Source organism: Parasteatoda tepidariorum, chromosome 8 (assembly GCF_043381705.1).
Source record: "Parasteatoda tepidariorum isolate YZ-2023 chromosome 8, CAS_Ptep_4.0, whole genome shotgun sequence".
In the NCBI taxonomy this organism is placed as follows: domain Eukaryota; kingdom Metazoa; phylum Arthropoda; class Arachnida; order Araneae; family Theridiidae; genus Parasteatoda; species Parasteatoda tepidariorum.
Genome location: NC_092211.1, coordinates 77,135,749 through 77,148,887, shown reverse-complemented (window position 1 = coordinate 77,148,887; position 13,139 = coordinate 77,135,749). Strand labels below are relative to the sequence as shown.

Below are 13,139 nucleotides of genomic sequence, written 5' to 3'. Positions count from 1 at the left end.
AATATTATGCAGTGTCTATGCTAGCTTTTCTGCTAAAAATATCCTGACAACTTTCTTTGTAACATTGACTTTCATGTAATATTGTAGATCTGTTTTTCTTACACTCCAATCACATGAGAAATAATATCTGTATAAAAATTTTAATATCTTTACTTTCATTTCACATTTCAACTAATTTTTTTGCTTAATTTTATGACATAAAATGAGTTACCTCTGTGGGTGATAATTTATCTTCACAAACCCATCAAAAAATTGTGCCAATTATTGTGTCATGGTGCCTAAGTTGATTCAATGTCATTTATCGAGAAACACAAAATTATCAAAGCTACTTAGTTTCTAGTAAATTATGTTTTTTTATATATATATATCTATATACTAGCTGACCCAGCAAATGTTGTTTTGCCATATGAATTATTTCTAGAGTATGAAAATATATCTTATTTATTGTAAGTGTGTGCGTATGTGTGGTATATGAGTGGAAGAGGCCTGGAGCGCTGTGAACGATGACGGAATGTGAAAATAACAACACACCAAATAATAATTTTTTTAATTTATTGTAACTTTTTTTTATAAATTATATATACAACGAATTCTGAAAATATTAGTCAACAATATTAATCTCTTAGTGCAATGGAGTATACAATATTTTTTGTCATTCCATCTTTAGCTAACACAATTAAACTGGGTGGTTTGCCCTCTCGAGAGCATGCCACGTATAATTGTCTGTGTGAAAAACATGGTGTGCTCAAATCTAAGACACAAACTGACATTGTTTGGCCTTGTCATTGCAAATGTCAGTCTTATATGGAAGTGAATGCGTTTAAATTGAATTGGCACATCTGTGGGTATCATAGGGATTCGTGGAAGTAATATACTTTCATCCCGGAATTTGTCATTTAAAATAATGACTTCGATGACGTTGTTCATAAATTTTTTAACGGCAAATCGCGTGCCGTTGCACAGCCGTGGTGGGTTCAAATTACGAAGCAAAATAACTGGAGATCCAACTTTGAGTACTAGATTATGCGGTGATATGCCAGGTAAATCCAATGAGTTTAAAAACTCTGTTAGAAAATTTGCAGCTTCAATGGGATCGCAAACTGCATCAACGGATTTATCTGTCACCAAGTTACTTGGCAATAACTGTTGCACCTACAGATTCAATTCGTTGATTCGTTCAATAAAGTTGCCGCAATGCGAGATGATGTAACAGCCAACGCGATGCCATTATTTGATCGTATTTCACCGAGAATTAGCGAAATAATTAATGTTTTGCCACTTCCACCTGGTGCGTCAGGAAAAAAAATCCACCTTGTCCTGCCGAAACTGCAAGCATAATGCAGTCATAAATGTTCCTTTGTTCCACATTCATTAGTGGAACATTGCGAGTAACAATCGCTGCTATTTCTATCGTATTGTATTGAAGTTCACGATTCATATCAGTGTTTAATAAATCAGATGCTCTTCGATTTGGTGAAGGCATACCGCAATGACTGAGTGGCAAGTTGGCAACAGTAATGCAAAGATCTCCAATAGCAATCAGTGCTTCATTGTACATAGCATTGCTGAATGCTATCGTTAGATCGTTGCAACGTGTGTGATGTTGATACCGTATATCATCAGTCATCGAATCTTTGTGATTATCCCATAACGTTTATATACGGGCCGGGAAACATGTTGTTAATACTATAGCAAATAGTAGATTGCTTTGCAGTACAGTTCAATGCTGCTTCAGCAAGCATACATTCCCACTGGTTGTCGTCTTCCAGCAAACCGAGTGCAACGCATGCATCTTTATACGTCGGACGCTAATGTCCATCGACTTTACGTATATCTTGAAATGACAATGAGCTGGTGACATTAACCAACAACAGTCGAAAATAAAAGTAGTCAGTCTGCATTGGATTGACTGTAAATCTTCTCCCCAAGGCGTTTGATTTGAACAAACCGGGACATGCATCAACCGGTGTGCCTTGCTTTCGGGGTATCCATTTTTTTGAACCTGTGTGAAATTGGGTGGTACTTCTGAGTAGAGTAATGTCTGTACAAAGGCACCAAAAGCGTCCATACGATTACCCAATTCAAAAAATTTGGCGAGTGTAGTTTTCGGTGGATTTATAGCTCGGTCAATGGCTGTCTCGTTCGTGAAATATACTCTCTGACCGTTTTCAAGATGGACGGCTAAAATGACTAACGGTTGGTTCCCGTTCATGAATTGGGAATCCAAAGAAACGCCAAACAGCTTCATTAAATGACCATGTTTTTTTTTTTTTTTAATTCATTGATGTACCGGCCTATTTGGTACAGCGTTATGTCGTTGTTGTTATTCACTGGAAGAGCAGTCACATTGGTATTTTCAACTCGAAATACTGCTATATCACTGCCTCTATTCACATGCAAATATATTTGATGCTCTTCTTTTAAGGGCGTGCATAAGTATTAGAGTTTAATATGACTTGTTGCAACATGCTTGAATATTGTTTTTTAATTGTTATGTTTCTATGTCTAGTTTGGATCCGAATACGATTAAATAAAGATATATTTAAAATATACGTTAAATCTGTCCAAAAAATGAAAAAAAATTAGTTATAAACCTATTCTCAGACCTACTGAATATACATATAAAATTTCATCAAAATCGGTCAAGCCGTTTAGGAGGAGTTTAACCACTAAAACTGTGACAAGAGATTTATATATATATATATATATATAACAAGATAATTATTTGTTGTTATTCTTTTATAATGGTAACAAAATCGATCCGCTCTTATTTGTTATTTAAAAAAACATGCAAAATTGTAGAAGAAACTGTGCTAAGTTAATGATGAATAGTTATTTTATTTGTTTATTATTTTGTTTATCTTTTAAAGGATTCTAATATTGTAATTGGCAAGTTAAAGTCAGGCTATCAACCTCCTGGTGATATTCCATTTGAGGAATTGATTCCCAATACCAAAATTGCTGATGCTACTGACTCACCACCAGTTTTATTAGGAAAAAGTGAAACTTTGAAAGGTACAATTTCACTGCAAAAGATGAAGAAGAGAGGTGGATTATTTTCCATATTTAGTGCACCAAAGGTAAAATCTCCTAAAAAATAATTCTTTTTTTTTAATATTAGATATTTATGTTGTAATATGACTTAATTTGTTTTGTTTGAAAGTAATTACTATAAAAGTTGAATAAAATGCCTATATTAATTTATTACAATTTTTGTAAGCATTTCTACTTTATGTCTACAGCAATTTAAGGAATTTCATCTATGAATGTCTCAATGTACTTTATGTTTAATTATGTTAAGCTGTTGCTCCTGATTTTGCAAAAAAGTAAATTTAAGTGTTTGGAATTAAATGTTGAAAGTTAACATTTGAAATGTATTTATAATTTATAAGCTTTACATTCATGAAGTAAACCATTCATACTATGTGTTTCAGATAAATAATATGAATGAATTTTTTAGCACCATAGTTCAGATTTATATCTATTTAAAAATCTGATTAATTATATGGTATTATGCACGTAAGTGTTTTTTTTTTTTTTTTTTTTTTTTTTTTTTTTTTTTTTTTTTTTTTTNATGTTATCTATTTTAACTTATATGTAGCATTTTTATTTTACTTATTTAAGAAATTGTTTATTATTATATTTATTTAAGGAATTTAGATATCTATTTGAGATATTAAAATTTATTTAAGATTCTCTAATGAATTTATGCCTTTTTATATTTTTTTAATGATTATATGAATAATTTATAAATTTTGAACTATGGCATATAAATTTATAGCATATTTTCAGTTTTCAAAAAAGTATCGTTAATTTCATTCTATTGTAAACATTAAGAATCATTGACAACTCAACTCAGCCTTTTTAGTTTAAATTTTAATGAATTCTTTGTTGATACAAGTGGTTTTATTTTTTACTTTAGTAAAAAAAAAAAATTTACCTTAAATATTTGTAATTTCTTTCATAAATTTTTCTCAATGTTTACTAAAATAGGTGGTGGTAGCATTTACATAATACTTAATTATCTCTTTCTTTTTCTTTATTCAACTCTTATCCTCTGATGGGACATTTCCCTTCTTGTGAATTGAGTAAGTTAGTATTTATGTAACAATATGAACTGTATTAACCTTTTTTTTTAATCCTATACTTACTATTAATCTTAACTTATAAATGAGTAATCAATCAAATCCTTCCTTAACTTTTCATGTAATTATGCTTTACTGCCTTGCATGGCTTTCTTATGCAGTTTTTGTTGCCTAGTTTTGTTTTATTTAACTTGAGTTTTAAGTTACTATATTTTAATTTTTCCTACTACATCTTAATATAAAGTGAAAAGTTTATTTGCTCCATTGTTTTGTTTGAAGAGATTTTGTTTGTTTTTATTATCAATATTTATATAGATTACATTTTGAATATAATTTATTTAAGTAACAAGTTTTATATATTTATTTACAGTAACAATATATATTTACAGTAGCAATTTATATTTATACATCAGTTTATTAACCATAACTTGTTTTAAATTTTCAATATCATCCAAAATCGAATCATATAAAACCTGTTAAGGTTTTTTATCTCTGTAAAGAGTTCACAAATAGTGTGTTTTTAAAACTTTATTTGTGTTTTTAAAACTTTAAAAAATGTATTTTAAATTTATAATTTACTTTTATTTAAGTGACAATATATTTATAGTGAAAACTTTTTAAGATGCCCATTTTTAGTACAGAGGTCAATTTTTTTCCTTCTTATTCTACAAAAAATAGGAAAGTAAATTTTTTTTTCTAGTATTTTACTTGGATGCCTTTGATAACCAACAACTATTTATTTTGATTTTGTATCACCGCCTGAAAATTATTTCTAGCTGCTTCTCTGCTTTTATATATCGACAACTTATTACAAAAATATTAACATTTTTGAACAATTAGAACCCAAACTTAAAAGAGAATTTAACTCAGTAAAATTTTAACTTTTTCCAGACTATAACTGATGAATTAAAGGATGATTACAGTGACTTACCACCAAATCAAAGGAAGAAAAAACTGAACCAAAAAATTGAATCTATATCTTCGCAAATAGCACAAGAAACTGCCACTAAGTAATAATTTTATGAATTACTTTTGTGAAATTTATTTGTTTTCTATTTAACTTTTCCTAATAATATGTATCTATTCTAGAGATGGTCTTCTTAAAATGAAAGCAGCATACGAACAAAACAATGCCCTTGGAGATCCAGTAAGCATTGAGCAACAAATGCCAGACATTATTAATAGGATTGAAAAGTTGCAAGCACAGTTACATAAATATCAGGTTACTTTATTTGCCGCTTTTTAAGCTTTATTTATTAAATATTGAAACTCTATAATTTTTTTGCACTTATTGTTTTGCATTTTTATGATTTGCATATTAGTGTTTTTATAAAATTTTAAATTAATATCCATTTTAATTAGAAAATGTTTATTTTAAGGTGCTGTGCATTACAAATAAATTGTTATTGACAAACTGAATCTTAAACTATCGTGATGGGTCATTAATAAATATTCAATCTGAAAATGCATATTGATGTTTCATGTTGTTGACATTTTCTATTTAACTCATTCCTGAAGTATTTTTCAACTGTATTAAAGAAAGTTGTTGCTGGTGAGAACTGGGCAAAACTAGAAGGTGACTTAAACTGGGCAACAATTTTCACACATAACATCCTATTTTTCTTAATATCAAGCTTACACTTAGAGAATACTTTTTTTTTATATAAAATGAGAAATCAAAGAAATATTAATATTATATTTACAGGTACAGCACTGCCTAATAAGTTTATTTTTTGATTATGTTTGTTTTTTTGAACTTGATTACTAGACGCAATTCCTACTAGTAGTGTTTCTTTTCTAAAAATATATATATTTATATTTTATAGTTGTTTTGAGATTTAAGAAATGTTATTATTAGAAGAAAATGCTTGCATCATAACTTAATTTTGTTTATTTGGTTTGTACCCTAGCAACAAAAGGTACATGGTCCGAATTTGTTATTATTTATATGTGAGATGTTTACCATTTCTTGTGTCATCATTATTAATGTTTTTTTCCTTCTTATTCTTATCCTTTAATAAAACAGAAGCTTTTAAGTTGGATTTAAAGCTGATGATTCCATTGTAAAATCTAGTCATTATTTTGACCAACAGTGAGAGCTGCATCCATGAGATAATATTACTGATAAAAATATTTCAAATATCTAGTGTTGTTCTTTCAGTTTTTAAAAAAAACAAACTTTGTTTTGGTTATTAAGAGGTTAAGATGAAAGAGGTCTGATCATCAATTAAGTTATAAACTTTACTTGTAAAAAGCTTTGTCATTAACTTTCTTCATTTAAAAAGAAGATTAATGTCTCTTTCTCATCGTTTAATGTATGGAAATTGCAACTTTTATGTATTTGTCTAATTTTCACTTAATAATGAACAAATATTTTTCCGTAAAATCAAGAAATAAATGTCTTTTCAATATTACATATATGTGCTTTATTGTTAACCTCATAACTGTCTATCCAAGGTTAAACCTGTTTATTTTTTTATGCAATAAGAAGCTTCTCTCTATTTTAATTAACAGAAGAACTATGCGCAACAAGAAAGCTTTCCAGGAGCATAGTTGTGCTGAGTTTCCTTATAAAAATATAATGTCCTTAATTCTCTGAATATTCCTGATTTTGTGTTTATTCAGAGCATTCCATTTTCTATTAATTCAAATGATTGAACATCATTTTTTTTTTTTTTTTTAATCTAGCACTTTTTTTTTCTTCAACATTTTTTTCATTTTAATTAATAATACTAGTAAAAATCACAAAATTTGATAGTTCCAACTTCTCACTAATTATGTATATAGTTCAGCATATGTATGCCCACCCTGAAGGATTAGTTCTAATTAAATATTGGGATGAGGAAATAACTGATTGATAGTGGTTATGTTTTTAATACAACAATGCTAACAAAAATTATATATATTGATTTCAAACTATTATGAGTTATTCAGTACTCTATTAATAAAATTATTCTCAAAACTGTTTTAATTTTCTGCTCTAACCAAAGTAAATCTGAAATTACAAAAAGTGTATTTTATTAAATAAAATGTGTCTTTATTTTTCTGAAATTGAGCAAATTAAGCTTCTTTAGTTTGTTGTTAGCCCTTTTTAAAAGTACTCTTGTATGTGTATACTGTAACAAAAAAAAAAACATACTATAAATTATCTCAATAATATTTTCTATTTTGTAGGGTTTTTTAGCTGATGCAGAAGGTAAATCTGTTACTCCAGAAACACACATGAAAAATGGAAACAATGCATCTGAAACAAATTTATCAAGAAGCACATCTAACTCTAGTGTTAACAAAGTAGTTAAATCTGTAGCCCCTGCCATTCCACTTCCTAGAGAGTAAGTTACATTTTTATTGTTATAAAATAAAGTGGTGTGAAAAAATAGGAAAAAAGCTGAATAATATGAATTATTCAACTTTTAATCTAATGTTCCATTTAAAATGTTATTAGACACCAATTTTTTTTTTCGAATTAACTTATCTTTTTTTCAACAAGTTTTATCTTATAGATGCTCATCATAGGGCATACTTTATTTTAGATTAATTTATTATTTAAATTTCATCTTTCATTCACCTATGTATTTATGCAAGTAAAGCAGTGTTACAATTATTGCAAGCATATGGACAAAACGTTTATAAAGATGAAAATGCATTGTAAACTAGTTGCTATTAATGAAAGTTCTAAGTTAACTTAAAATATGTCAATTTATGTGAATTTAAATGTTTTTTTTAATTAAAATATTTTGACTAGTATAAGCTTCATTAAACTATTTTTATAGTTAGCCTATCAACTTTAATGTATTATCTTATTTGCTTTTATAAATATTTTTTTATTAAATTCTTTTCATATTCCAGTTGTTGCTTAATCTAATCCCCTTTAAATTAATCATGAATCTTGTGAATTTTTTAGAACTGCATCTGGTGCCAATGGAAATGCTGTCAATGAATCAGGTGAATCAGAATATGATAATGCTGGTGTAACTGAATTTGAAGCTGAACCTTTACCTGCTTTGGGTACTGCTCGTGCATTGTACCCTTTTGATGGTAAATTAACTTTTAATGTGCATCTGTTATTTAAAGAAACAAATTATTCAATTTACTAAAATTATTTTTGTTTTTTTATTTTAATCAGCACAAAGTGAAGGTTCTATTCCCATGGAAGAGAAAGAGGAATTTGAAGTTGTTGAACTAGATCAAGGAGATGGCTGGACCAGAGTTAGAAGATCGAACATGGAAGAAGGTTTTGTTCCAACGTCATACATAGAATGCTTCTTATATAACAGCTGTTAACAACGTCTATCTTGTGAGTCAATTTTCTATTAGTTACAACTATATTTAAAATCTATAACTATGACTGTTTTTTGCAATCCATAAATTTCTATACTTTTCAACACAGTCCTTCTATGCAAACAAATAAATAAGAGTGCAGAATATAAAAAAAAATCTTTATTTTGTTCTATTATGCTTCTTTTTAATGTCAAAGATAGGATGTACTGAAGATACAAGGAATATTTTTATTGCAATTTTGACAAGTTATTTTTAAATTTATTGTAGAAAACATAGATTTACCATCACTCTAAAATTTCCCAAGCTTGTTATTTAGTGAACAAAACCAAGATTTAATCATAAGAAAGGGAGGGGAATCTCAAATAATTTCCAATCAGTGTAAATGATTAATAAATAAAACTAGGCCATTTTAAAACATTTTATAATTCATATTTGTATGTAAGCTTTCATTAGAGTTTTTATTTTTTATTTTTTCTAGCCCAGACTCAGTAAGATTACAGTTTGACTGTAGTTTCTAACCCCCTTGTCAACTTCCAGTTAAAAAAAAATCTCTTCGTACAGTTAAACAAAACACTTCGATTTGACAACAAAAAAAAATTTGAGTTTTTTAATTTTTTTTTCTCTATTGTGTTGCTTTCATAAAAATATCTGTTTGTTGAAATAATACATCTGAAAATGTGTTATAATTTAACTGTAGAGACTTATCAAAATTTACTTCTGACATTTTTAGGAAACTGTATCAGAAGAGTGAGATCTTTATCATCGATATGTAGGCAGAAAAACTCAAGAAAAAAGGCAGTACTACACATACTTTTAGCTTTAAAAAAACTGAGTTTCTTTAAATGGCTTTGCATAATACAGTGGATGAATGCCTTTTATCTTCAAAACATAGGCACTTTAAGATTTGTGGTCAATAGTTTTATTGGTGCTTTTAACAAAATATGTTCTTCACATTCAGTAAAATTGTTTTTCATTAACCAGGTGCATTACATTTAACCCAATGTTATTCTTGTTAACAAACTTTTTATCAATAATTGACAAGTGCATTTTAGTCTATATATTTTCTGCATTTATATGATTTTTATTTTTGTATTGTTACTTTTTAATGTTAATAATTTTATACATTTGTTTTTATTTATTAACCTCATTCATTACATGGAAGAATTTTAATTCTTTTTTTTTTTTCATTCTATAAAGAGTTATATTCGTGTTTTTTTTTTTCTTCAAATTATTGTATTAATTGTGTGTCTCATTTGCATTTTAAATTGTTTTTAAATGAGTATTGAAACGGGTCATTTTTATCTACTGGGAAAATTTTAAACATTATAATTATTGGTCATATATTGACCCTATTTCAACATCTAGTTATGAGCATTTTTTAAACTGAAAAATTTAACATACGCAAAAGCAATTTTTATTTTCTGTTAGTATTACATTTGTTAAGTAAGACAGGAAATTTTTTTTTTTTTAAATATTTTTTTTTTAATATTCCAGTATTTAAAAAAAATTATCTTATATCAACTTCTTAAATGTTAACTATGTAAAAAGCTATTTGTTATTATCGAGAGATTTATTTGAGAATGTGAACATATCTAAATTTTATTCAGAAATATCTTTTAAATAAGTTTAAGAATTATAGTGTCTTATTTAAAGTAGAAACGTGCTGAGAAAAAAAATGAAAATACAAATTCCCCTTTTTTATCATTTATTTATTTAGTTTAATTTGTTAAGCATAAAATGGGAAAATGAAAGAAAGAAATAATTACCTTTCTTTGAAATTATATTGCAAACAATTGCTTTGTATTTATATGATTCTTACTACATACAGATTACTATATAACAAGAAACAGATTCAAAAAGTACTGAATACTAATGATCTTAGCATTATATATAAAATTCATAAATTTAAATAATTAAAGTAAAAAATCTATTTGCATTTAATACTATAAAATTATTCACTGTGGTTAAAACCTATCGAAGCAAGGAGTTTCATCAGATAGTACCCATCTCTGTTTCTAAAGTCTTTAATGCTTAAGGTGCCAATTAGTAAAAATATTTTTATTCTTAAAATATTTGAATATTATGTAACTTATAAATACATTTTTAATTTAAACTTTTTTTTTAACAATGGAGTAACAATATATTTCTTTAATGATTGCCAACTAATAAATATTTTAAGCTTAATCTATGTTTATTGCTTTTATCTTCAAACACCACAAAAAAATTTCTGATTCTCTTTAATTATTGCTGCTTGTAAAGATAGATCTGAATTTATGCAACTAATATTTCATCATCAAACTATTCACTTACTATCATCCAGGAGTTTTTTGTTAATAATAAAGTTTAATTTAATATGGAAAATTCTTTATTGACAATTTCTACTGGTAATTTTTTTTCTTTCAATTACCATTAACATATAATCAAAATTGTGGAGTTGCTTTTAAAACAACACAAGTAATTTTTTGTTAGTTTTTTGCATTATTATGTTTTTATTTCATTTTAATCCAATTTTAGTAATAAAATTATGTTTGTGCTTATTTCATTTATTTGGACTAAAATTAATTTTTTACCTCTAAGAAATAATTATCCACTTCCAAAACATTCTGGATATTAAAGTTTCAACTGAAACTTTCTGTGTTGACTAGGGAAAAGTGATTATATTATTGGTTGGCATCCTAACTAGAAAAACATGATTAAATTTAAAAACCTTGTTTGTTTTTTATTTACTCCCATTTGAAGATAAAACATTCATTTAATTTGTTTATTATTAATTTTGGTGATCAAAAAAGTTAGTGATTTTGTGTATACCCTTCTGTACTACATTGAAAACCGCATTTTATATGTGATAAAATATTTGTGTCAAATATCTCTATGTGATTTCATATAATGCTAGTCTATTCTAATATTAATAATTTAATTTGTGCTTATTAGTGCAAGTTTTTTAATATTTTACCACCAATTGGAATAAAACATTAAAAAATTTGTTATTGTAACTTTATTTTTGTTTATTCTTTGTAGATACTTATTTATTTGACTGTGCATTTAATTTTCCTAAACTGTAATGGTGTCCCNAGTTTTTTTTTCCGGTGAATTAGATTTTCTAAAAATAAGAATAAATAGGAAGCTGCAATCTAGAAAATATTGTCCTAATCATTCAGCCAAGGAAACAGTTGAAAATTTGTATAACTTAATGTAGAATTTATTTTTCGAAATATTTTTTGAACTAATAACTCAAATTGAGAAATATTGGTTCTCTATTATGAAACTTACCTAGCAAGGTTATGTTTATAAAATGTTATGTCATACGTTTTTAACTGTTTAATATAGCAATGAGCAATATATGGTTCACAATTTTTTTTACTAAATTAAGGCAATCGTATATATAAGGCAATAATCAAATATGTTGAACAAAATCTGCTCAAAAGAAGATAAATGAAATGTTAAGAATGGGACTCATCCAAATTTTAATTTCATAAAAACTATTGAACTTATATAGAGCACTTAAGGCTAATAGCCATTGTCTGACTTACAAGTAAGGTACCTCAAGTACAACTCATCAATGAAACAATGATGTATTTATGTTGTTTAAAAAATTAATCTATTTTGCTCCGATTATAAAAAAAAAATTCTCAAATATATCAGTTTTATTTTAAAATACTTTAAATGTGTCACTAAATTCTTACCAACTTAATGATAAATTATTTTTCAGCATCTATATTTAATATGATTTTGCATATTAAATTTTGAACCGACAATTTCCATTTTATATAACTCCAAACTAAATTGGTGGCATATTTTAAATGCTAATTTTAATGACTAAAAGGAAGTATGGAAAAAAAATTCATATAATTGTTCATGCTTGATTATGTTTATATATTACTTTGGAGTACCTTCTTTGTTTGTAAATTATGTTTATGATCATGTCAAGATTTATAAGCTAATTCTGCACAAAATATTATTCATATTAATAATGAGTGACTAAACACATGACTATTTAAAAGGCTTTCTGTGTTCTATCTTACCCCAGCAACATTGAATATTCAACTTCTTAACTTCATTCATAAATGTGAAAACTCATGGGTTTAAATTTCATCCAAATTTCAATGGTTTATTTCCGATGATTTATGGTTGTTTTTATTTTGTTCATAGATTTTAATATGTTGGGTATGCTGTTGCTATTAGCAGCTATCACACATTTCATTATATTTAGTTTTAAATTGAAAGGATAAGTTACTTTGGTCTGTACAAATATAGTACTTGTTCATTTTTTTTATTATATATTTTGATGTTTTTGTATTTATTATTTTCAGCTCATTAGTTGATTGTTATTTGTAAAATATTGTACAGTAAGTGTTAATATCTCATCATTTTATTTGTCATTCTTAATTAGTTTGGAAGTCTCAAATTATTTTAAAATTGCTATTTATATCAGTAATTTTATTTTTGTTTAAATATTTCTATACAGTATCAAAACTTTTTTTTGTAGTTAGGGTTTTTAATTTAATAACATTTCTTTGTATCTTTGTTGACGAAAAATACTATCTTTCTTGACAGAATGTATAACTTATTACACAGATGTATGTTATATTTCTTTGTTATTATAAGACACTGTTTTAAGTGTTTTCATTTTGTAGTCTTTCTTTTGATTTATAAGGAAAAATCATTTGATTGGTAATATACAAGATATTCCCTGAAATAATATAATTTTTAAATGAGTGTTCAAAGTTGGTTGCTTATCGTAATTTTCTTGACAGTTTTAGGTAGAGAATTTTC

The 13,139-nt window shown here is 26.7% G+C and overlaps 1 protein-coding gene across 4 annotated transcripts in view; it reads left to right on the top strand.

Annotated features, from left to right (window-relative positions):
* LOC107438213 (formin-binding protein 1 homolog) overlaps nt 1-9,377 on the top strand; it is a 46,115-nt gene extending 36,738 nt beyond the window's left edge. For 2 of the 4 annotated variants that reach the window (XM_016050441.3, XM_071184253.1), the window contains exons 9-15: nt 2,871-3,080; nt 4,998-5,095; nt 5,175-5,307; nt 7,260-7,417; nt 7,990-8,123; nt 8,212-8,382; nt 9,097-9,377. In XM_016050441.3, coding sequence (XP_015905927.1) covers nt 2,871-3,080; nt 4,998-5,095; nt 5,175-5,307; nt 7,260-7,417; nt 7,990-8,123; nt 8,212-8,369 — 891 coding nt within the window. In that variant the 3' untranslated portion in view covers nt 8,370-8,382; nt 9,097-9,377. Of the gene's footprint in view, nt 1-2,870; nt 3,081-4,976; nt 5,096-5,174; nt 5,308-7,259; nt 7,418-7,989; nt 8,124-8,211; nt 8,383-9,096 lie in introns of all 4 variants that reach the window. The other 2 variants (XM_016050440.3, XM_071184252.1) reach the window with 1 other exon arrangement.
* Nucleotides 9,378-13,139: the final 3,762 nt, after the last annotated feature.